This window comes from Alligator sinensis, unplaced genomic scaffold (assembly GCF_000455745.1).
Source record: "Alligator sinensis unplaced genomic scaffold, ASM45574v1 scaffold301_1, whole genome shotgun sequence".
NCBI lineage: Eukaryota > Metazoa > Chordata > Crocodylia > Alligatoridae > Alligator > Alligator sinensis.
This window is the reverse complement of record NW_005842035.1, coordinates 1,218,187-1,243,227: the sequence shown is the minus strand read 5'-3', so window position 1 is coordinate 1,243,227 and position 25,041 is coordinate 1,218,187. Positions and strand designations below refer to the sequence as shown.

At 53.1% G+C, this 25,041-nt stretch overlaps 1 protein-coding gene across 5 annotated transcripts in view; it reads right to left on the bottom strand.

Moving 5' to 3' along the window:
* The window catches only part of MASP1 (mannan binding lectin serine peptidase 1), a 59,264-nt gene that overhangs the window by 23,240 nt on the left and 10,983 nt on the right, over positions 1-25,041 (bottom strand). For 4 of the 5 annotated variants that reach the window (XM_014519357.2, XM_025202729.1, XM_006022443.3 and 1 more), the window contains exons 3-10: positions 16,579-16,756; positions 15,670-15,801; positions 14,855-15,051; positions 13,865-14,012; positions 13,148-13,266; positions 12,017-12,095; positions 3,366-3,503; positions 1,812-1,886 (exon numbers count right to left, since the gene is read on the bottom strand). In XM_014519357.2, coding sequence (XP_014374843.1) covers positions 1,812-1,886; positions 3,366-3,503; positions 12,017-12,095; positions 13,148-13,266; positions 13,865-14,012; positions 14,855-15,051; positions 15,670-15,801; positions 16,579-16,756 — 1,066 coding nt within the window. Of the gene's footprint in view, positions 1-1,811; positions 1,887-3,365; positions 3,504-9,274; positions 9,668-12,016; positions 12,096-13,147; positions 13,267-13,864; positions 14,013-14,854; positions 15,052-15,669; positions 15,802-16,578; positions 16,757-25,041 lie in introns of those variants that run through there. The other variant, XM_014519360.2, reaches the window with a different exon arrangement.

Genomic DNA, 25,041 nt, shown 5'->3' with positions numbered 1-25,041 from the left:
GGAATCCTGCATGGGGGTGACTCTGCTCTGGTGCAATGGGGAGCTGAGCAAGTGTTCATAGCCATTAATTTCTGCCAGATGCAGGCCCCAGGTACCCGGCCTTCTTGTCTGAGCATAGAGGAGACCCAGCAGTGGGTGATGGAGGACAAGCCTCCCTCCATGCAGCCCTTCCTCCTGCCTCACCTCCACCCCGGTGGAGCAGGATTGCCTCTGCCAGATGGGCTATGGCATGGTTGGGGCTTGGGAATTCAGTGGCGTATGGCCGAAACCTGCATTTGGGAAATGCCCCCCGGCTCCCTTTGCTTGGGAGTCCACAGGGAATTTTTTTTTAAAAAATTATTTTGAAGGAAAAATGTTCATGTCCCAGGTCAAATGAGCCAGATCAGGTCCAAATCCATTTGAATCATTCAAGAACCCTATGTGGCCCTGCTACCAGCAAGCATCCTCCACCCCAGCCTGGGGCTTCAGATACTTCCAGATCCTTTGGCGGGCATCCTACATGCGAGCCCAAGCCTGGGGGTCCACCACAGGGAATGCTATCGGACTGCTGGGGTGACTGGGAAGCAGGGAGAGGGGGAGGCCGGCAGGGAGGTCATGCTTTTTGGGCACTTGCTTCCAATATCTGCTACCCCCAAGCCTCTTGGCCTGGGGACCGGGAAGACAAACAGGCAGAGGTATCCCTGGAAAGAGCCTGACCTCTCCATGCAGGATGTGTCTCCTAGGCAGGGGACCTGCATGTGCAATGGGAAGTGTGTGTGAGTGTGACCGTGCAGAAACTTGCAGGGAACTTTCTCTTTCCAGCCTGGCTTCTTTCCAAAGGGCCGGACCACTCTCCCTGGCACTGGCACGGGATGGGAACAGGGTACGCCTCTTGCCCTTTGGCATTTGCTGAGAGGTGATTTTGCTGGCGACAAAAAAGCTGCACACACCACAGAGTGCACATGCATGTGTGTAGAGCAGGAACAGCCAGCTCAGCTGGTTTGTAACTCAAACCGGCTTCCTCTTGGCCAGAACAGGCCTGCCACTCAGAGAGGGGCAGGACGGGGCTATTTGCCAGGCTCTAGCACAAAGATGCCCTCGTGCAGCAGCTTGGCCCTGAGGTCTTGCAAGCCAACACACTAGGGTAGGAACAAGTGAGCCCTTAACACCAATCTCTCCTTTGACACTGCCCTCTCCTGGGGTCTTGGGCCCACCCCTGAATCTCTCAGTCTCAGTGTCTCCAGCTGTGAAATGGGGGCAAGGCCCATACAAGTGAGTGGATGTTGGAAAAGCACCTTGATGCCTGCTCTATAAAAGTTTCTCCAGCACCATGGGGCTGGGCCTGTATTGAAAAACCTGCCTCTGCTGGCTACCTGGTTTTGGCTGGACTTGGGGGTGGATTCATAGTGCTTTGGGGCCAAATTGCAGCAGTGCAATGTTCCTGACACATCTAGTGACCCCAGGGGCTGGATTTGGGCCCTGTGCCTTAGCAACAGGTCTTAGCTGACACCCGTGATCTCAATGCCTATGCACTTTGGGGGATTCAGGACTCCGGGCCCCACTTTTGTGACTTCCCCCCCATCTCTACAGCACGCACTGCTGGGTCCTACAGGGCAAAGAGGTGGCTTTTTCCCTGGGGATGAGGTTTGTGTCTCTGCAGCGTAGCCTTTGAGGTGGGCATCGGTCTATTGGGGAGGCACCACATCGCTCCAGGCCTGGAGCGCAGCCCGCAGAACTGGGCCAACGCCTCCCACCCTCGCCCCATGCCCCTACATCCCCCAGCATGCAGCACAAGTGGCTGTGAGAGGGCATCTCCAGAGCTTTCCAGGTACCTGGTCGACAGGACGGCAGCTTGGTTCCCAGCTCCTCGCTCCTCCAGATCCCATTCTCATCGCAGGTGTATATGCCTGGAAGACAGCAAGATGTTAGCCCCATGGCCTGGACGCACCAGGGTTTGCGTGTGCATGGCTGGAGGGTCTGCGCTGTGCCCATACAGGGGTCAGCCCTTCCTAAACACAGGTCTATCATGTGTCATGATAAATCCTAGGGCCCTGGGTCGCACTTGGGTAGCTGGACTGGCATAGACGTCCGCAAAGGCAGAACCAGAGTGTTTGTCCGAGGGCAGAAGGGCTGCATGGAAAGGTTGCCTCTCCAGCCCTAGCCTCCACTAGCAGGTCTTACAGCTGGCACCGCTTGATACCTCCATGGTTGGATCTGTGATGTGGGGTCCCATGCTCTAGCGGGCACCTGCAGCTCTTCCTGAAGGCAGGGGGCATGTGGCTGTTGTGGGCAGCACCTTGCGATGCCCAGGTGGCAGCCTCCCCTGCCCTCTGCTTTCCCCAGCCCTCTCTGTGGCTCTCACTTCTGCATGGATGAGCTCCGGCAGGAAGCATCTTCCAAGGTCATCACACCGTAAGGATGGGGGCAAGCACAAAGGAGAGGTCCTGCCTTCGGAGATGTGGCTTGTGCCCTTGTGAGCTGCCCCGGCCCATGGGCAGAAGCAGTTTGGGAAACCTCTCACTGCAGTCTGCATCCATCACGGACCATCCAAAGCAGTTACCGGAGGTCCCTGCCTCTTCTCCATCTCCATGGGCCACTGGGCTGCTCAGGGCACAGCAGGGTCTGCATGCTGGGAGCGGGGAGATGAGCAGATCACACACCCTGACATACTGGTCTGCAGAGGGTGAAGGGATGGAGGCGCCAGCTGGCTTGAAAAAGCAGCACGTGGGGGCTGTATGGCATGAAGCTGGCTCTGGGGAGACTGCTCCAAGCCAGGTTAAAGACACAGAGCTAATTCAGCCCAGCTGGTGCCGGGGAGACCTGGGAAGCCAAGTGCTACAGCCTCACCGCTGCACGAGAAGCACGGACCAGGCGTTCGCCATTCCCAATCGCCCGCAGGAGGGTTTTGCAATGGGCTCAAAGGGGGAAACTTTGCACGCAGACAAGCAGTGATAAGGATTACGTGGCCCGGGTGTTGCTATCAGTGAGGCCTGTTGTCTTCAGGCTGTGGCACTTTCCCGTGAGGACAGGACTGCGCTGTGTACAGGCAGGATTTAGTAACTAGACATGGCTAGTGATGCTTGTTAACAGCTGCTGCCGCTGCCTGAGGGCCAAAGAGCATTGAGATGGCAGCATCTTCTCTGCCGAGACGTAGACCTGCTGGGTAACGCGGTCGCCTTTGCAGAGACCGCCTGCAGCCGGCTCTGCCTTTAGCAGCACAGACACCCCAGATGAAACCTCTGTTTCCAGCTAGCTCCTTCCTCCCAGGGGTGGCTGCGTGATGTGGCCAGGGTGCCAGCACATGTAAGTGTGTTGCACACGGATCATTGCAACCCCGTACTTGTGTAGACACAGTCCCTCCAACCCCCCTCGCCCGATGCCCTCACCAGTGACGTTGGGGGCCAAGCGGTAGTAGGGGCGATGGCAGGAGTACCAGATCACGGAGCGGTAGGTGGTGAGGTTGCTCCTCGAGGCGAACGTGATGAACCCGTGCTCCAGCTCCGCCGGGGCTCGGCAGTCGGCCACTAGGGAGAAAGGAGAGTGGGGTCACCTGTGCTCGCATCCATTCTTGGCACGGCTCCCCGGCACCGCAGCTACATGACGTTAGCCTCAGCTTTATGACTTTATAAAGAGAGTGGGGTGGGACAGGAGCTCCAGAGGTCCCATCTAGTGCAAACCCTGCCTGAGGCAGGATCAGCCCTCTGCAAACCAGCCCGGTACAAATCCATTACGGGGCTGGACCCAATGATCTCATGAGGTCCCTTCCAGCCCTAAACTTCTGTGAATCTGGGAATTATCTAAACTCTTAGCAAAACTACCATCAACCCTGACATAGCACAGACCTCACCCGAACCTGCCCCCGGGAAAGCAGGGGACCACGGCAGCCAGCGTCCTGCTGCTATAAAAGGTTGTTAATATACACTCAAGAGATAGTATCATAGACTCACAGACAATGAGGGCTGGAAGGGACCACAGGAGGTCACATCTAGTCCAACCCTTGCTCCCAGCAGGACCAGCCCCAACTCCATCATACCAGCCAAGGCTTGGTCTAGCTGGGTCTTGAAAACCTCCAAGGATGGATCCCCGATAGAGGCCACGCTCTGGATACAGAGGAAGGCAAAATCCACGCAGTCTGTACAAGTCTGACCAGGGGGTAAATTTCCTGCTTGACCCCAAATGTGGCATCAGTCTGACCCTGAGTGGAGGGGCAAGACCCTCTAGCCAGGAAGTCCCAGTAGGAGCATTGGCACAGCCCAGTCACCATCCCCAGCCTGGGGTGCAGCCAGCACCCAATGCCGGTGATGAACACTTAAACCCCCCGACATGTGTAGCAGACAGGGAGCAACTAGTAAAGCCCAGAAGCCTGCAGGCATTGTTAGGCCTCGATCATCCCCCAGCCATGGCTCTCCTTGAACCCCTCCATGCATGGAGAGGCCACCCCTTCCCTGGGCGTCTCCTCCACGGCCTCCCTGCTCTGACAGTGAAGAAATGTTTCCTGAGATCCAACCTAAACCTGCTTTCCTGCAACTGCAAGCCATGAAGCTGACTTGGCGTTGAAACCAGAAGCTAGCTGAACCTGGGGCTGGGCTGGCAGGAGGCGAGGGCGTGCGTGTGAGCAGGGGCTGTACATGTGTGCCTGTCTCGGGTCCCAGATCAGCCTCTTGGCAGCTTTTCCTTCTGTTGAAATCCAGGCGAGTTTTGCCGCTGCTTTCAATGGGGCTGTGATCCTCCCTTCTCCTCCCTTTCTGGTATCTGGGAGAAAGGGAAGAAGGGCCAGCCGGAGAAGAAGGCTCTGTCAAGTCATAGTATCATAGAAAATGGGGGTGGGAAGGGACCCGCATCTAGTGCAGCCCCCTGCTCCAAGCAGGACCAGCCCCACCTGCATCATCCCAGCCAAGGTTTTCTCTGCCTGGGCCAAGCACAGCAGTTGAAGGATCTTGGTTGTGATTTGGGTCTCAGGAGTCCCCATGTTCAGGGCCTCAGACTAATTGATGCTGATTTTGCCATTGCCAGCAAGTGAGCTGAAATTCCCGTTGCGCTTGGGACGAGGTAGACACTGATTTAACAACAGGGCATGACCCAGGATGGTCGTTTTCTGCCTGGTAGCTGGGTTGTTAGGGGAAGAAATGTCTAGACTAGTCAGGTGTGAATTAAGGAGCTCCTGCCGGGCATGGAGGAAACAGCGGTACTGCCGGAGCAAGCACCAGGCCAGGCAGTAAGGTGTTCCCATTGAAAAGTGAGCTCAAATGCTGGCGCTGGAGCCAGCCCAGCCCCAGGGAGAGCAGCTGAGCTGCAGAGTCCCCCTTGAGAGAGAGGGGCACTAGCTACAGCTATAGCCCACATCTGAATCTCACTGACACGAGTAGCTGGAGCCCCAGCCGTAGCCCTTCTCCCTCTCTGGCAGATCGGCCAGGTCGCTGGAATTTAAAATGTCCCTTGAAGCAGAGAATTTGGGAGTTGCGGCAGGGGCATCACTCACATTGTACCTCGGCTTGCAGGGCAGGCGCGGTGTGGCCGCCTGTTTCTCTCAGCGCGTTGTTAGCCCTGCACAGATTGCAACCAGCCAAGTGGATGCATCGCTGCTGTTTGAGCTAATTAGTGCATACCCGTGGGCGTGTCTACACGTGTATTTATGCGCACCTAAACTTCATGAGCCTTTGCTTAAGGCACGTTAAAGTGATTTAGCACACATGTAGACACGCTAATGCGCATTACAGCACATTAAATTTAGGCGCGAACAGCTAAGTTGCCTTAGTACACATGCAGACATGCTAATCGCATTAACACACTGTGTATCCATTGACGCACATGTTAATGCGCATTAGCTCGTCTACATGTGTGCTAATGCGACTTAGTTATTTCCGCCAAAATTGGATACCTGTTTTAGGCATGTATCAAATTTAGGCTCACATAACCTTAAACTGCCATTGTTAAGGTGCACTAAGGGCATGCACGTGTAGACACATGCCTTTAATGCACCTTAAAAATGGTGATTTTAGGCTGAGCCCACTTAAAAGAGGCACCCTGTTATGATGAGATGGTGATGAACTGGATCTCCAGGGCATTGTGGAGCAGCTGCTGCTGGGGTAGCTGCTAAGGCAGATAGAGACTTGCTCAGGCCGTTCCCCCAGGCCCCACCATTTTCTCAGCCGTTCAATGCCGAAGTGGCTCAGAGAAGGGGGCTGGGATCTTTGGGATCTTTGGGATCAGAGAAGAGGGCATGAGATCTTTGGGATCAGGGCTGTCACCTGGGCGGTCGCAGCCCCTGCCTGGTGTTCACGGGGGCCAAAAGGCTGATGGGAATGCATTTGGCTTTCCATGCAGCGGTCTGTTTGCAGTGCCGGTGAGGAATAATGTCTCGGGGAGCAAGAGGGAGCGGTTTCTGTCATCCAGATGTCTCCCTGCAGGCAGGCCTTCACTCTCAGGGGGCTCCTTGGGCTTCTTCAGTTTACGGGCATCCGATACACAGCTCGTTTTGCCTCTCCCTGTCCCCACCCGTTCTGTCCCAGTCATTGAAATCAGGGATTCTTCTTGGCACCGACAGGCAGGGGATACGTGTTGCTGGGGGATGCTGAGTGGTCACCGAGCATCATTATGGTACTTGGAGAAAGACCCACCTGCAAGTGACCTCTGCCTCTTGCTCCGTCTGTCCACTAAAGAGCAGGGGAAGGAGCGCTTGGAAGAGACTGTGCTCAGGGGCTGCGGGAAGCCTTGGAAACCTTCAGTGAGTGCCCCTGGGTGTGACAAGGCTGCGAGGATGGGTTCAGCTGGCATGACTCAGAGAACAAAACCCAAACCCTTTTGCTCTCATGCCACCACTAGATGTACTCTTTGGGGGGCTCGTAGGAAAGGGCGGCTCGCAGGACCCTCACAAGGTCATCTTGCCCCACTTTTTGCTCAAGGCAGGATCATGGCCATCTAAACCATCCCAGCCCAGTGTCCATCCCAGCTGCTCTTATACCCTTCCAAGGATGGCGATTGCACAGGCCGCCTGCTTGAGCACCCCCACACAGAGCAAGTTCTTTCTAATACCCAACCCGCATTTTCCTCGTTGCCGTTTAAGCTCCTGGCTTCTGGAGGGGATAAAACAATCAAGATGAATCCATTGCATCCTCTTGGTCACCACCCTTCAAGTATCTGAAGGCTGTCATTAAATCCCACCCTGGTTTTCCTTTTTTTTCTACATTAAAAGCTCCCCGTTCTTGTAAACTTTGCTTCTATGTTGTGTTTCCCAGACCGCTGACCCTCCCGGGTGCTCTCCATGGGACTCTTGCCTGTGCGTCCACATCTTTCTGGATCTGTGATGCCCAAAGCTGGACACGGTACTCCCAGGGAGGCCTCCCCAGTGCTGAATGGACCCTGTTCTTAGCTCTTTCCCAAGCTGGATGGGCTGCACTAGAAGGGGCCTCTGGGGATGGGGGTCTCTTGTCAGGCCCCTTCTTCTGCCCCTGTCCCCCAGCCTCCCACCCCTCTGTCAACTCCCAGTGGGGAAGCACTGGGTTCACCAGGTCCCATCTCTCGGCCTCTCTTTCTAGGGATCCAGGCTGTCTTGTCAGGCCATGCTGTTCTCTCTGGCCAAGTCCCCGTACCTGCAGGCTTGAACGTGTGTTATATTATGGGTGGGGTGCCTCAGTCTGGGCTCCTTGTTCTGACCCCCCTCCACCATCAGGCCCAGCTCCCTGCCCCTGACTCTTCCCTATCTCTGGTCCCAGGACCCACGCTTGCTCTTGGGGCTCCCTTGCTTTCAGGCCCAGACGTGACCTCCTTGCTCTTCCTTCTGCTGCCAACTGCTCCGTTTCTCAGGCCTTTTCTCCCCAGGCATCTTTTTCTCTGGGCTATAAGCTCCTGTCTCGTGCTGCAAAGCTGCTGTGGACCCTCACAGTCTCCTCCGACATCCATCCTCACCGCCCTGGCTGTCAACGCTAACTCTTGAAGATCTGTCTCAGGCCATCACTGGCCAAAGCTTGGCAACCCTTTCCCCTTAGCTCCCTTCTCTATGGGCCCTATCCAAAGCCAGTTGAAGTCAAGAGAGAGGTTTCCAATAACATTGCTGGCCTTTGGTTCACTGTATGTGGATGTGGATGCGGATGTGTAATTGTATGCATATGTGTATGTGTGTGTACTTCCCCAATGGCCTGGCTCTCTTCTCCAAGATCCTTTCTTCATCCCCTCTCTCCCCACTGCAATGCTCCGTCACTTCCTTCTAGCCTTCCTTCCTCCATGCCTTCCCTTCTGCGACCCTCCACCCCTTCCCTAGCTTGCTCCATCATCTGTTCCTCCAGCCAAGTCCCCAGTAACATGCTATCAGCCTTGCTCTTTCCATTTTTAAGTTCAGAGACTAATCTCTGGCCCTGGAAAATAATGCTACAAGGAGCCGCATCCTATTCTACCTATTAGGCATCTGAGGGCGCTTGTACATGTGACGGCGCTTTAGTCCTTCAGGTTGTATTCTATGCCCCCCAAATTGAAACAGTGAGTTTTAAATTGAAACCTACCCTGTCACTGCACACATGTGATTGTCCAGGCCCCTGTTGAAGGCAGAAGCCATGAGGGGCCCAATCCTTTTCCCCCGCGGAGCCTGCCCGCCTGTCCTGTGGCCGGGCGGTGGGGCAGGGAGGGAGGGGGGGAGCTGACTAATGGCCTCAATGTTCCAAATTGCAGCATTGCAAGCTAAACCACATAGGGATATAGTTTAGTTTGCAATGATGCCAACTCATTTAAAAGCCCTCATACTCAGGTACGTGTAATGCTTGATGCCATTAAGTCACATAAAGGGAAACTTTTGTCGTGTGTGCATTGTGACATTGTCATATGTACGAGCGCCCTTGGCAATCAGTGCCTAAGTGCAATCCTCCTCCACCCTGCTCAAATCCCTGACAAGCCATTGATGTTAAAGGTGGTGGCTCCTCCTTTCTAGCTGTTTTCTGTGACTTACTCTTCAGGCTAAAAGGACGGTGTGTTATATGGGAAAGGCTCATGAACAGCAGCTCTGGTTGAAGGGAGCAGCTTGGCAGAGGCAGCAGCAGAGCTGGGGAGGCATGCTGAAGGGGCGAGCCCAGATGGACAGATTTCCTTGCAGGTCTGTCTTGCAAGCACTTGTCAGTCCCAAAGAGATGGGGGGGTTCACATGCACCAGGACGCAGGGAACGAGGCTGGATATTTTGCACTGAGAGACTGAAAGGGAGCAAAGAACAGTTCTCATTCTTAGACTGACCAGCCTGGCCCAGAGGAGGAGGGGGAAAGCAAGGCCATGAAGGGTTATTTTCAAACCACAAAGCACAGACAAAGCAGCTGCTCCTTGCATCACGGTTTTCATTGCTGGGTCTCCGAGGCGCAGTGCAGACACCTGCCAGAGTGCCCTGTCCCCGGGGCAGCAGCCTGGGGTGCAAGTGGGTTGTGCTTTTCCTGGGATATGGGAGTGGGATCCTTTCAGTCGGAGTGTGCCAGGTAGGTTGGGGTTAACGGGGGTCCAGCATTGAATCTACAGCAGTGATGTATCTCCCCAAAGGAGATCCCCCCCCGCTCCAAGATTGGAAAAGGCTGGGGGGAGAGCACGGGGAATAAGCCTTGCAGCCTAGAGAGTCCCTGATATGTCTAAGAGACAGTCTGCCCCTTCTAAGAGGTGGTCATGCCGTCACTTGGTCCGACTCAGCTCTTCCCTCTGTCTTGTTCTCGGCTGTTTCTGCAGCTGCGCCGAAGGCAGAAGGGGAAAGGGAAGGGAGGAAAGCAGAGAGAGAGAAAGAGAGAGCAGGATTAACAGCTGAGCAGAGAGAATCCATGCAGGAAACATGCCCCCATAACACCAGGAACGGGGATCAATTCAGCAAGCATCCAAGGGTTATACGCGGAGAGCAGGCTGGGCTCCGGAGACAGCGCAGAGGGGTCTGATCGTGTTAAACACCGTATTAACAGTACGACACCTTCCAGTGGAGCCAACACCATGCCCCCTTATCCCAGTCCTGGTGGAGACCCCTTTTCTTCTACCGGACCCAGCCAACATCCATCCTGCAGTGGCACATAGCCACCCACACCTTCTACTATAAAGAAACTCTTTGCATTGGCCCAATATCAACCTGTTTTTTTCTTATTACAGCTGGGTTGAAAATGGTTTTGTCTGCAAAAAAAATTGGAAAAACCAAAAATGTTTTCATTTTTTTTTTGCAGCTTTTTTCCCCCTTAAGAGACGTTTTTTGATTGGTCATTTGGAGGGGCTTCGTTTTTTTGACAAACCCTGAAAATTTCAGTGAATAGACGATAACGTCTCAGGGGACCTAAGTGATCATCTTATCTGTGCTCCTGGATATCACTTTCCCCAAAGTGGCTTGTTTTGGGGTTTTTTTTCAGTTCAAACCCCCATTTTTTGGTGCAAAACGTTTACTAAGAAAAATGTCCGACCGGCATCCATTCTTATTTGGTCTTTGTTCAAGCTCTGGAGGAAGAGATTTCTTTAGTAATAGATAAGTTAGAAACTCAAGATCTGCGGGGGATTTGTAGCAGTGCATGTCCCATGTGCTTCCAAGGCACAAGTAGAGGATGGGAGAGTATGTGGCATTTCTGACATCATTGCAATTGCTATGTCCAGGGAGCTTTGCAAGTACAAGTTACCCCTTGCTTGTATGTATTATTGTTATAAAACAAGGATCCACCTGCAATGGAGGAGGTTGCAGAGCAGGGAATCTCCAGCCAGAAAAGCTCCAATTCCTCCCAGCCATTCTCCATGCCCAGGTGTAAGAGAGGTGACAACATGCACAGCTCTGGCCTTAAGCAGCTGAAGCTGGCAGGAAAGCAGACTCAGGGCACTTTTGCCTAGAGGTACCTGCTGTTGTGTGCGTGTGTGAGCAGAGGGAGCAGCGTCCAGGACACAGGGGTTGGATCCATTGTCCCAGGTTGGATCGGTTCAGGGGATAGATCCCAGCTGGGAAGTTGGCATCAGGACCTGGGTCTGAACTCTGCCCACGTTCAGGGGGTTGAGATCTGATGGCTGTCTCAACCCTGTCCGTGCTCATGTGATTTAGGGTCCCTCTCCCAAACAGGAGGCAGAGGGGAGGTGAAGGGATGCCCTTAGCTCCCTATGCAAGCTGGCACCTCATCCTGTTCTGCAATCCCCAGGCGAGCAACCTTCGCTTGGGTTGTTCATTTTCTCTGGTGGCCTGCTTTCAATTCTGACCTGTTGCTCCATCAGCTTTCTTGGCCATCCATGCCTATCTCTGCTTCTCCACCCCTCCAGCCCAGGGGAAACACTGGAGCACACAGGCTGGATGCCCTAGGGACATGAAAGGGGTGCCCGCACTCGAGAGATGTCATTCCTGCATTAGAAGTAGCTCTGCCTAAAGCCCATTGGAGCTGTGCAACATCCCAGAATCAACCTTCAGCAGCAACGAATCAACGTGGTTTTTTTAAACATCAGGCCAATTTTGCTCACTCCTTTTGCTGCTGTCTGTATTCCTTGGTTTTGGCTGCACTTGTGACCAACCCAGACCTCTGGGTCTGAGCAACCCTAAAACCAAAGAGCAGTTCAGTTCCAGGTCCAGATATCCCACATGGGCCTTGTTACTATAGTAGTTTGAAGCCCCACCATCAGCTCCAAACATACCCTTGGCATAGGTGGGTTCAAATCCATATCAGCATTTGGTAGCTCGGCCCCACCAGCCCCAAGAAGAAGCCCATAAGCTGACTTTTGTTTTGTCGTGATACTTCCGTGACGTGCGTTCTTGCACTAGGGGACCAGGCCCTTTATGATGGGGTGCAAGCTAATGCAGAGGATGACGCCATTTATCCGTCTGCTTGGAGACACTGTCCCAGAGCCAGGGCAGTGCTTGTTTGAAGAGGGAGACAGGGAAAGCAGGTTGCACTTATCCAGTTGCATCAGGAAGAACAAATACCCGACCTGTCATCTTTGGCACAAACCCTGTTGTGCTCTAGGAGAAACGGCCAACATCGTTTTGCAGGGACATCTGTACAACCCCGCCCGGAGCTCAGCACTGGGGCTGTTACCCCCAGGTAGAGGGTACTGGGAAGGGAGAGAGGGGCTTCTTACTTTTGCAGATGGGGACCTTGTTGCTCCACGTCCCATCCTTCAGGCACTCGATTTGGAAGGTGTCACTCTCCACATCATCCTGCGCAGAAGGGAAGAGGGAAAGACATCGTCACCCCTGCCTCGGGACCACCCTACCCCTTACAGCAGAGACAGCCTGTCTGGGATGGCAGTAGATAGGCCCAAGGGGAGGTTGAGTGCTGAGTCTAGGGCCACTTCGTGGATGATCCCTACCTGCTGGGTACTTCCTGGAGGTCACCACTCAAAATACCAGCCTTACTTCACTTGCAAAGTTAATAGTTTCCTTTACAGGCTCTCAAGTTGGAAGCCACAGCCATGGTCACCGAGTTGGATGGGTGGCATACAGCTGGCTAGGGAGATTTCCCTGGGGTTCAAGACCACAGAGGAGCTGAGCAGAGGCTCTCCAGAAGGCCCCTCTGCTCCTCTTAGTCTTGTGCAAAGCCAAGCCTTGCCTCTGTTTGCTCGCTGGCTGGTGTGAGACACTAGGCAGGTGGTTTGGGGAAGAGTCGTTCCACTCCACCTCCGCTGTCTTTGCAGGGGAAGGTCTATGGCGTCAAGTGTAGGCTGTTCCCGTGCGTGGTCTCTAGCAGGGCAGGCAGGGCTCTCCTTTGGGTTACTTTGCCCCTCTCGAGCACAGAGGTACCTGCTGTCCTAGGGAAGGCGGTGGGAGGAGGGAGGGTCTCCTTAGGTCTGAACGAAGCGGGTGAAGCAGGGCTGCGTTCTCTGCTGGCCTGGCAATGGGCTTCAGTGGAGCGGTCCCAGCAATGAATGACTGGGCAGCTCCTTTGTGAGCCTTACAAAGCATGGGGGTAGCACCCGATGGCAAGGACTGGGATGATGTAGTTGGGCTGGTCCTGCTTGGAGCAGGGGGTTGGACTAGATGTCCCTTCCAACCCTCATTGTCCATGATTTTATGCATCTGGCCATGCCTGGCCAGCTTCACCGGGTACCACGGAGAGCTTCCCATCACCACAAACCATCGTGCTCCTCCCTAATTCAGCACGTGCCTATGGCATGAGAGCACGGACATGGGGGGCCTTCACGTGAGCCCACTCCAATGGATTTAAGAGAGTCTGCCCCAGCCCCAGAGATCGAGGCGAGCAGTCCCTGTACCTTTAGCACTTTGTATCCCGGGTTGCAGCTGATGACCACCTGGTCCTTAAAGGTGTAGCGTGCCTGCGAGGGGTCGATCTTCCCATTGATGGGAGGCTGCACGAGAGGGCACGGGTTCCCTTGGCAAGAGGGGAGAAAAAAAATGCAAATTCAAATGGCAGCCAGCTAACGGGACAGAGGCCTGGGTGGAGCCAGCCACGGCAGGCCTGTTCCCAAGGCTCTTTATTGGGGTAATGCTATCTGCTGCTTCTCCTTGAGCTATGACTCTGTGCAAAACGGCACAGGGGCCATGGCTATCGGTGCTACTGAAGGGGACCTCAAGGGGGTCACGAACCTTGAACCGGGGGGTCCCCTTCCCACCCTGAGCTGTCTCTGGGGAGGCTTTGCCTCCCTGCTGGGACTGCTTCATTCCCAGCCCACTTTGGATGAAGCTAGGACTCGGGACTCACTCCTTGGGACTTAATATGAACAGCCTGATTCTCCCAGTGGCCCAGAGCCTGGCACGGTGGCAGGCAGGGCTCGGTACGGCTGCTATCCGCCAGGTCCATCGAGGTAGCTTTCTCCCCCCCAGAATGAAATTGCACCGTTAGGTTCACTATGTGCATCCTACACCCTCCTTCTCCTGGAGTCTCAGGACCAGATGCACCATCAATCCCCATCTACCCGGTTTGCCAACCCCCGTGGGTGCAGGGAAGGGAAAGGAGCAGAGCGCATTACCGGTGGCCGCGTACGATAGCTTCCACCCTCGGTTCTCGCCCGAGTTGTCGCTGTGGAACAGGATCTGGACGCTGTTGGTCTGTGTTTCGATACGTCCCGGGGATTTTTCCCCACAGAAAGGCCCGAACTCCAGAGGGCCGGCTTTAATCTGCCACAAGGAAGCAGAAGAGATCGCTTTAGGAAGCAATGAGGGCTCCCCACACCCCGTGGCTGGTTGACAGGCTGGCCCTACCCTAGACTTCATGGAAATAAAACATGTCTTGGGCCCTTTGTAAGAGGGGAAAGGGGTCTTTCTCTCCCTTGTCTCCTACTGTTCTTTATCCACCTCCAAACTTTACAAAACTTGGCCTTTTTGCTTGCAAAGAGGGCACTGAAGGGCATCTCCTGCTTGGAGGACCTGGGCATAGGAGATGCGGACATCAGATTTGGGGTTGGGAAGGCATGCACCCCCCAGCCAGACTGGCTCTGCCTCCCTCGGTAATGAGGACCATGTTCCTCTTCCTAGGATCTTCTGGGCATCTGCTTTCCTGGTGGCAGGGCCCTTTCCCCCTGCTTTTGAGCTGCGGCGTGCTGCAGGGTGGTTTGGGTTTGTAAGATGCGTGGCTGTGATGGGTGAGGGATTGAAGTGAGCAATTTTTTAGGCCTCTGGCTAAAAGACTGCCTGCAAAGGCAGAGGACGGGGCTTGATGGCCTTAGGAGCCCCTTCCAAGTCTCTGTGGCCAAGATGCAGCCCAGAGAGCAATGCAGCAGGAAAGCGCTGCTCGCATGTGAAGCCCTGGAAAGTTTGGAGAAATAGAGATTTCATGAAGCACATGGTCCTAGCATGGAAATCAGAAGGGATGGAGCTGCTATAAGCAGGCTCCTCTCATGCTGGCTTTGTTGTATCCCTGAAGGACAGCAGTCATGGGACTATGGCTGGTCCAACGAGACAGAGTGAGAGAGCCCAGAGTGGGGGTCCATACCCTGCCTCTGCCAACCCAGCCGGCTCACCTTGATGTAGTCATAAGGGCAGGAGACCTCGGGATGGTCCTCGATGTCGATGCTGTCCTCGAACTGCAGGGTGATGAAGAAGCCATCCTCCAGCTCGACACGGTACAGGCAGTCGGAGCTCTTGGGGTACGGGTTGGGAAAGTCAGCGCTGGTGATCACCCCGCTCCTCTGGGTGAAGAGGTTGTCGCTGCACTCCACTGCAACACGGCCGGCGCGGTCAGGGTCCAGCCGGACCTCACACATGGTTTAAAGCCCTCCTTGGCTGGCACTTGCCCTGAGAAGGAGCCTCCTGTTCCCAGCCCCTTGCCATCTCACCCCAGAGCATCCTAGACTCTGCCACCAGCAAAGCATGCCCAGGCAGTTCTGATGCGCCCCCGTGGTAGCGTGCATCAGGAATGGCGCTGATGACATCATGCTGATGTCATACCCCTGGGAGCCACCTGAAACCGCTGCAACCTCTGCATGGCCTGAGCACAAGCACTGTAAATGATGGAGGAGGGAAGAAGCCCTCTGCTCCCCTGAGCGGCTCTTCAGAGTTTTGTGACGTGCCCAGGGCTGTAGCAGCCCCTAGGTCTGCTCCAGCCATCTCACACGCAGAGGTGGAGGTAGGGCTGATATAACTAGACGTGCGAGGATCCATTATCCCAGCCCTCAAGGGGCTGCAGGATCCTGTTGCAGGATCAGGGCCAAGACGATGCATTCTTTGGGGCATCATTTTAGTGCAGGGCCTGTGCGTGCAATGGTCCCCGGGCTCTCAGGTCCCAGGCAGGCGGGCTCGGAGAGGGAGCAGACCCACATTGCCCTCCAGCCTGTACCTTTGCAGGTGCGGTTGTCCGAGTGCAGGATGTAGCCGAAGCGGCAGGAGCAGTAGTACCCCCCGATGTAATTGTGGCAGTAGTGGTCACAGGCCAGCTCCTCATCGCTCTTCTCCAGGCACTCGTCCACGTCTGCGAGGAGGAACCGGGGTCAGAGCATTTGCAGCCTGATCTCATGCCAAAGCAGAAATGCCACACCTGGCCATCTCGTCACGGGCTAGCACGGCGATGCCGTCTGATTTGTGAGGGGCATGGGCAGGCTGGCCTGCTAGGGGAATCAGTGCTCTACTGAGGGGAGGCAGGTTGCAGGACTGGAGACCCTTGGATTCCCTGCCATCCAGCAGACGTGGTGCATGTGCTGTAGCAGCAGGCCCCTTCCACTCACAGTCCCTTGGGATAACCCTACCAGGGAAAGTCACTGGTTAGGAAAGAACGTGAGCATGTTTGCAATCGTCTGCCATGCAACTGGGGCAGGGAGGTGCTGCGTGTGACCTGCCAGGTCTCTGCAGGACACCAGAAAGGGGAGCAGAAATCAGAGCCTGCTGCTATACGCCCAAACCCTGCGGCACTGGGAATGGAGCATCCCGCTGCTCTGAAAATGGCCCCAGGTAACAAGCCTGCATTTGCAGTTATCCAGCATACCCTGCCTCTGGTAATGCTCAGTGTCTCCAGTGATGATTGCTGTATTGAGTATTTGCACCACTGACCTCTATAAGATGCAACTGGCCTGGGCAACCAGTCTGCTGTAGACTGCTTACCTCTGAGAGAGCTCCTCTTTTAGCTCAGGGAAAAGAAGCCTGCTTTTTTTCGAGTCTTTTCCTTTGGTCTCCCCTGTGCTCTGGGGGGCTGAGTGGCCACGGCCCAGCTTGGGCTGTGAGGTCTGCACATTTGCTGCGATACGGTACTTACCCACCGCTGTGTAATGGGCCTCGAAGCCCGTGAAGCGTTCCTCGTTGGAGAAGTCGGATCTAAACGTGAGCCCCATGTAGGCGCCAGGGGACAGAATGGCTTGCTGCCCGGGGGCCTGCTCCGTGTCGGTCGTCTCCCGGCCGCAGAAAGTTGCCAGGACTTGGTCTTCAGCCTCGATCTGTTGAAACCATAGAGAGAAGCCTTTAATGTCAACCACAGCAAGAGGACTGAAGGACCGCGGAGGAATGGCTGCAAAGCAGCTGAGTCAGCTCGCACGGGGCAAAGCATTCCTCCATCGCACCGAATTAAGGGCTCAGGCCACCAGAACCACGGACAAGTCAGTTCATGTGGTTTGGAGGAGCTTTCCCGGTGAGGTCATTTGGTCCAGCCTCCTGCATCGTGGCCAGGTAGAGTCTACCCTTTCCAAAACCACCACTCCTTCAATTGCTTTTAAGTTTAGGAGGGACCACCACGAAGCGCTAATCTAACGCAAGCCACAGCCCTTTGCCTAGTAATTTGGGTGCTGGAGGGAACCCTTCTGCTCTCTTGTATAAGTGAATGCAGCTGAGCCCCCAGCCTGGAAGTGGACACTTAAGAAGCTGCCTCTGAGGGATAACGATCAAACTAGCTTTGAAGGCTTCCCAAGCTGGCAGCTCTGCAACTGGTAGCGTGCCCCATTGCCCAGCGTGATCCTGGAGCTGTGACTTGGGCAGAGAGACAAGCCCCATCCATCATGTAGCTACTTGAATTGTTCCAACAGGTTGTCTTAATTATTGGTGCTTAGGAACCATTTAGGACAGACTCTGTGTCTCTCAGCAGGATGAAAAATAGTTTCCAGTGGGTTATTTTCATTTTTTTGCCTTAAACCTCCCCCTGGTATTTTAGTGGAGGGAGGTCTGGTGATCAGGACTGGACATGAACATGCTTTAGTTATCTCTGCCATCAATGCCTGCTCATCTGCTGAGAAATAGGGTGAAGGCTGCTCTTCAGGGTTCATAGATTTCATAGACGTTAGGGCTGGAAGGGACCTCGGGAGACCATCAAGTCCAGCTCCCTGTCCGAGGGGCAGGAAGTCAGCTGCGGTCATAGGATCCCAGCAAGATAAAAAGAAGTGGTCCCTCAAGCTGCTCCCCTAGCCAGCCCCACTCTGGAGCTGAAGGCTTTGCATCTCCTTTCCTGGTGTCACCGTGGCTTTATGGGCGGTTGTACCGTCACCGCCGCTTGTAGGCATCTGCATCTTCACCTGGAGCCATGGGCATTGGGTTGTCTCACCCTCATTGCTATATAGACCGATCCATTCCTCCAACTTTGGGATGCAACGTTGGGGACGGGCTTTGCTTGCTGTATGTTCGCACACCCAGGTGGAAATTGGTGTGTGTGTATTTGTATGCATTGGGTGGAGGTGGTATTTCTGGACCTCTCAGGCTGTGGTTGCACATGACTGAGTAGCAGGATGGTCCCTGGGCACATAGGAGGCCTGCGCAGCAGGAATTTCTTCTTTTCCTCCCTTGTTTTTATCTTACTTTCTTCAGGCAAAAGCAAGCCTTGCAGCAGAGAGCAGTGCGACCCTTAGGGGAAGGGTGTAGGGACATCACTTACACGGAACCTATAAGGTGCATCTACACAAGACGCTTACTGCGCATTAGCCTAATTATACTGCACAGTAGCATATCATGGCAAAAACCGTGCTAATAGCCTACTGCACAGTGTTATTACGCTAAAGCACAGAAAGCACCATGAAAAAACCATTCGGTAACTTTAGGTACCACGCATTTAGTTAGTCCTTCATTAAGGAAGTAGTACACAAAACACGCAGTATCTAAGGTGTATTAATGAACGTGTGTAGACATGCCCATAGAGGAAGAAGTGAGCTGCTTTGGTTCTCCTGTGGAGGAGAGACTGAGAAGGTCAGAGCCAGTTGATACCAGACCAGTTTGCCCCTGAAATGTTCCCTCGCTGTCTCCTGCCATAGTGCGGGCACCTGCTGAATCTCTGCTCTTTGTGCCGGGAGTGGATTCAGAACCAGGGGACTTTCAGCTCCGAGATTTCTGCAGTACGACATCAAGGGAGCTCCAACCAGCAGAGCCAAGACCAGAACTCAGACTTGGTTAAACAAAAGCATTTCTCTTTGCTTGCTCTCTTTTATTTTTCCCATTTCATTGAGGAACTTTGGGAGTTTGTTTTTGGCGTTATGTTCCCTGCAGTGTCGGGCCCCTGCAACGCGTTACAGACATCATGCAACTTACTGGTTAATTGTGCAAGACATGCAGACTGGCCACATGTGCAAAGTGAGACCGGCCACATGTGCAAAGTAGTTATCACACAATTAACCAGTTAATCGCACAATAAATTAAATCCGGCTGCATGGGAAACGTAATGATCATGCCATGAAAATCTCCATCCAGCTATAAAAAGAGCCAACCAGCTACAGATTGGGAGTTACTGTGCAGTAAGCAGAAATAGGCCAACGTCTACATGTGTGAATTAATGCTGTGTGCAGACTGACTTGGGACTAAAGTTAGTCCCAAGTCAGCCCACATATACATTGTTACTGTACAGTAAGGCATCTATATGTGTGCTACTGTGCAGTAACTAATCAGGCGTAAATTTGAGACCTGCATGATGCAGGTCTCAAATTTACACTCAAATCAGTGTAAATCGCCATATTTACTGCACAGTAAGGGTGTGCATGTGTAGATGCGTGCCCGTACTGCACAGTAATTTTGGTTACTGCACAGTAAATGCACACATGTAGACATGCCCAGTTAGTGCTTGAAAATGTGTAATAACTTTATAGGTGGTTTCTGTCCAGCTTTACTTTGAACACGTGGCAGGGCCCTCGGAGACCCAAACACATGAGAACCAGAAAGCGATACCGAAGCAAAATGACCTGCCAGATTTTACAGCCTCAGCTGGGCACGGTCCAATTAGCAAATAAATGGCACGGCAAACAAGGTTGAATACTGGAAATGAGATTAGCTACAAGGCCAGTGGACCCAATGTTTTTAGACTCAAGGCACACCTGGATAGATTCAAGCTCCCCCCCCTGTGGAAAATGCCAGCTCTTAATTTTTTCCTCTTTTATTAAGTACAGAAAAATAATAGAGCAGATTTTCTGTTGCAAAGAGCTCAGAAAGGCCCCAACTGTGGATTCCTACTTGAAAAATCTGGGTTTATCTTGTGACGAGGGTTTGAAATGTGTGCTCACCCTGCCTTAAAATGAAAGCAAGCTTTAGGAATGGTTTCACAAGATGGAGCGGCGTCAGGCCGCCTGGGCTTTCTTGGATCAGAACAGCTTGGATTTTCAATTTGGGCCTTTCTCTCTCTCTCTCTCTCTCTTATTATCAGTAGTGACCGGAGCGCAGAGGACCTCAACCACCATCTTAACAAAATCTGGGTCAACGTCGATACGCTCACTGCAAAATGCTTCAGCTCTGACAAAATGCACATTTGGAGAGAATTTATTTTATTTGGCAATGTTCTGCCCCACTATATTTCACCCCGTAGTGAGTTTTGCTGCTATTTATTACTTGTGTTTCTGTAGAAGCTAGAGGGCCCTTCAGGCACTGGAACCCTATTGTGCAAGGTGCTGTACAAACACGACAAATAGACAGTCCCTCCTTGCCCCAGCCCAAACTGAAAATAAGAGACTATCCTCGGATGCATGCAGACTGAGGGACAGCGGTAAAATGAAGGCAGGGTAGACCCGCACGTACTAGGCGACTGAATAAGATATATACAGAGCACAAACTTTTGTGAACTTGAGTTCACCCCTCCAGGTGCTCTGAGAGGACAGCACAGAGACAGTCAGGCTAAGTACAGACAGTCAAAAAGCCCGAGGCTGAATCGATTCAATCGTTGTAGGTTAGTCTAAACTGCAGAGATTGAACTGATTAGCAAATGAACAGACCTTCACTTTTGATTCAGGGAATGCAGCCACATGCTTGCAGTGGCTCAAGCCAGAAAGAGGGGGTGGGGAGGGGGGCAGCCACTGCCAGACTAAGGTTGGGGGTTGGGGAAAAATGTAGTGGCATTGAATTCATAAAAGCTTGAACAAGAATAATCCTTTCTCTGAAGCGAGCGTGTATCGAACGCAGCAATTTGCAACCTCAAGCACAGGACCGAACAACCACAAACCTTTGCCGAAGCTAAGATACAGCCCAGTAAAACACAGTGAGAGTGCACGCCGTGTAGTCTAACTGAAAATGAAATGGAAGAAAACAAAAAGATAAGAGAAAGCCTTGCATACATCTTGTGTAATCCCTTTGGAAAGTCCTTGCGTAGGTATTCCTGTCCCCCACCTTTTACAGGTTCGGCTTTATAAAGTCAATGAAGTTCTCTGATTCCTTTGCTCACACCAGCTCAAGCTGTCTGCAACCCTCTCCTGTTCCTCCACTTCCAGCACATACGTGTCATGATCAAGCCAGGTCTTTGCCAACACCTCCCACCTCTCCGGCTGGTCCTGCAGGGCTTGGTGCGTGCACACTGAGCTGGGGAAGGGGCATTAAAGCCCTTCTCAGACCCCAGATCCCAGCCAGGGTTTGCCTGGAGGGGGGCAGACCCTCTCATGCTGTTGCCCACCCCTGCCCTGTGCCCCACACCTTGCTCCAGCAAAGAGCAGGGGGTGTGAGTAGCACACCGAGCTGGGGTGAGGTGGGGGACTAAAGCCCCTCCAGTTTGGGCCATTTTGAAACTGGTTTCTGTGCACTGAGCTTTTGTTCTGTTACAGCTTTCAACCAGTTTCTGATCACTTAAACCAGTTTAGGTGTAATTTCTGTCCCTCAGCTAAAACAGCACTCGTAGGCAGTGATCTCAGTTGATCCCCTGCCTAGCCGCAATGGCAGATCCGTGAAAGCCTCGCAGCAAAGCAGAGGTGACGCTTGGGCTCTCTTCTACCTCTGCTACCAACCTACTACATCTGCCAGGGCAAATCCCGTCATCCCTCCGTACCTCTTTCCCCTTTTGTAAAACTGAGATAATCTCTTATTCACAGTGGGACTTGGAGACTTAATGCTTGTTAAAGCCTTCGGATGCCTTTTTGTAAAGCACCTTCTGAATGCTTGAGAAGTCTAAATCCCTTTTTTCAAAACTCACTTGGGCTTTCAGAAATCTTTCCATAGAAATATAAAGCCCTTTAGGAGCAGGGTTTTTCTACTGAAAATACGGAGTGCTCCTGAGTCACGTCCGGACGTGGGATTTAGGTGCTTTTGGAAGCAGTTACTCATTGCAATCCTCTGTTGGCAGGTGGGTAAATAATTTGCAGCCTGGGGTCTCAGCAGGGCATTGCTATTTAATTCACTTTAGACAACCGCTTGGGTGAAGTCTTTCGAGACATTCCTCGGGTTGACCAATAAATCATGCTGTGTTTTTAAAGGCGTCTGAGATATTTCAGAGGCTCATAATCACCTCTGCACACTTGAAAATCCTCCCCCAAGCGCCAGGCTGTATCTTTTACTGCCGACAGTCCTGCGCGAACCTGGCCCTTGGTCCTTGGAGAACGGGGATTTCATGTCCGCTGGCCTCTCTCTCCCATTTTTCTGCTTCCTTGAAGTAATGATTTGATATACCCTCTCAAGGACAGTAGGATGAAAAGCTGTGCATGTGCATGTGCGTGTGTGCATGTGTGTGAGTGAAAGGGGGGCGGGGGGTGCATGATTTCCTGTAGCCCAGACCAGACTGGGACCTCATACGTGAAATTTGGGGGTAAATCCACTGAGCCCCATTGCTACTGTTTCCTGTCCCCAGCTTATCTTCTCTCTCAGCTGCAATTTCCACATTGGCCCGTACATTGCAACCTCTCCCGGCTGCAGCGCACGGTCCCTCGTCGGCATTTCTGCGAGGGGATTTGAATATGAATAACCCTCCGCTTTCCCCCAGGCAGGAGGGGGTGGTGAGGAATGCTGTTTGCTCAGAAAATGCCCGCGTCGCTTCTTGTCGTGCCAAGTGGCACGAGGAAGGGAGCAGCCCCCTTACCCCATGGAGTACTTTCACTTCTAGTGGGAAGATCTGTGCTATACACCAACTTTATGGAAATGGGAGACCCCTCCCTAGCTTGCTCCTGAGACTGTATGGCTGAAGGCAAGCAAAACTCGGGGGCATCTGAACACCAAACCTCCGGATTTGGGCCTGCACGCAGGATGCTCGCCAAAGGATTTGGAAGCATCTGAAGCCCCAGATGGGGGCGGAGGCTGCTTGCCGGTAGCAGGGCCACATATGGTTCTTGCATGACTGCCGGATTTGGAATTGATTTGGCTGATTTGACTTGGGACACACAAAATTTCCTTAAAAACCCCCAAAGCAAACTATACCTGGCAGGGGGAATACCAGGGCCTTTTGGCTCAGATCCAGTGGGGGCACCCTAATCCCAAAACCTCTGCACGTAGGATGCCTGCCAATGGATTTGGGAGCGTCTGAAGTCCCAGGGTGAGAGCCTGCAAAGGAGGATGTAGCACCATACCCGATGTTTAAAACGACTGAGTTCTGCCTGCTCAATCCCTATGGTTTTTGGAAGGATTGAATCCTGCTCAGTCAGTATGATTTGGAATTGATTTGGCTAATTTGCCCGGCGAAGCTGTAATCCCAGGGGCTACAACCAGGCCCAGGGCACAGATGCACTAGCACAGCATCCATGTACGTGTCTTGGCACATTATTGTACCTGGATCCCCGCCTGCGGCGCTGTCTGCCTCAGCCACATGCAAACGGCACACGAAGAGCTGTCACTGCACACAATCGCACCGTTCAGGCTGAAAACAGCATCTCTGGGGTTGAAGACACCCAGGAAAAGCTCCCTCTGCTACAGCGGGCTAAAGCTTAACTATGCCAGGGACTCTCAAGGCAGTGACCTGTTGCAATGCATCTCCAGCGCTCTGCCCTGATCTTCAAACCCCCCTCCTGCTGCCCAAAACTATCTGGCAGACTGGCTGTAGACCTGGGCACTGCCTCCTGCAAGGAGAAGACAGCACAGACCTCACTGCATTCATGAAATGAAATGTCAACACCACTCAATGAGTCTTCTGGGCATGTGCACACACACATGCGTGAAGAAAACCCATGCACGCATGCATCTACACTCATCTCACATATCATCAAATCGTAGACAATGAGGGTTGAAGGGACCTCGGGAGGTCACATCTAGTTCAACCCCCTGCTCCAAGCAGGACCAGCCCCAACTGCATCATCCCAGCCTTTGTCAAGCTGGACCTTAAAAAACTGCCAAGGATGAAGATTCAACAGCCTCTCTGGGTGACCTGTTCCAGTGTTTTACTACCCTCCTAGTGAGAAAGTTTTCCCTAATAACCAACCTCAACTTCCCTTGCTGCAGCTTGAGCCCATTGCTCCTTGTCCTGTATCTGCCCCCACTGAGACCAGCCCAGCTCCATCCTCTTTGCAGCCCCCCTGCAGGGAGGTGAAGCTGCTATTCAATCCCCCTCGGTCTTCTCTTCTTCAGACTAAATCAGCCCAGTTCCCTCAGCCTCTCCTCACCAGTCCTGTCCCCCAGCCCCACAGCCATTTTCATTGCCCTCCACTGGACTCTCTCCAACTTGCCCACATCCTTTCTGTAGTGGGTGCCCACAGCTGGACACAGGACTCCAGATGTGGCCTCCCCAGTGCTGAATAGAGGGGAAGAATCGCTGCCCTGGATCTGCTGGCAACGCTTCTACCAATGCAGCCCAGGATGCCGGTAGCCTTCTTGGTGACAAGGGCACACTGCTGGCTCCTGTCCAGCTTCTTGTCCACCGGTCCTTTTCTGCAGAGCTGCTGCCCAGCCCGTCACCCCTGCCTGCACCGGGACAGGGGATTGCTCCCGCCTCAGTGCAGGACTTTGCACTTGTCCTTGTTGAACTTGTGCACATCAGAGCTCGCTGGAAAACAGACTTTCTTTCTCAGGAGAAATACTAAGTTTTTGACAAAACAAGGGTTTTTTTTCTCCCTAAATCTGGACAAAAATGCCAAATGTTTGAAATGTTTCATGAAACAAAACTTGGGTGGGGGGGGAGCCAGTTTCAGATCTACCAAAAGGTTTTGTTTCCATAAATTTGAAACACTTCAGCTGGATTTGGACCTTTTGTGGTTTTAACACATTCCCATGAAATCAAGCCGGTGTTGAAATGAAAAAAGCCTTTTTACAATGAAAATGGAAACTTCCCATTTTGATGCCATGGAGACGGGGCCGTTTTGTCCATCGCAGTGTGTTCTGGCTGATGTTTTTCCGAAACAAAACCGCCCCCCGCTCCATACCACACTGAGATAAAATTCCAGTTTAGTTGAGACAGCATTTCCCAGTGGAAACCGCTCCAATAAGGATGTTTCAATAGGGTCTGGGGTGTATGCCACATCCCAAATTTCAACTCAGAGTGAAGATAAGCCTCAGCTATTGGCTTTGATCCCAAGGGTCCTCCTAACTTCCAAGCACCCTAGCTCGGCGGCCCTGGTACTGACACAGGAGGTGACTTGATACATTT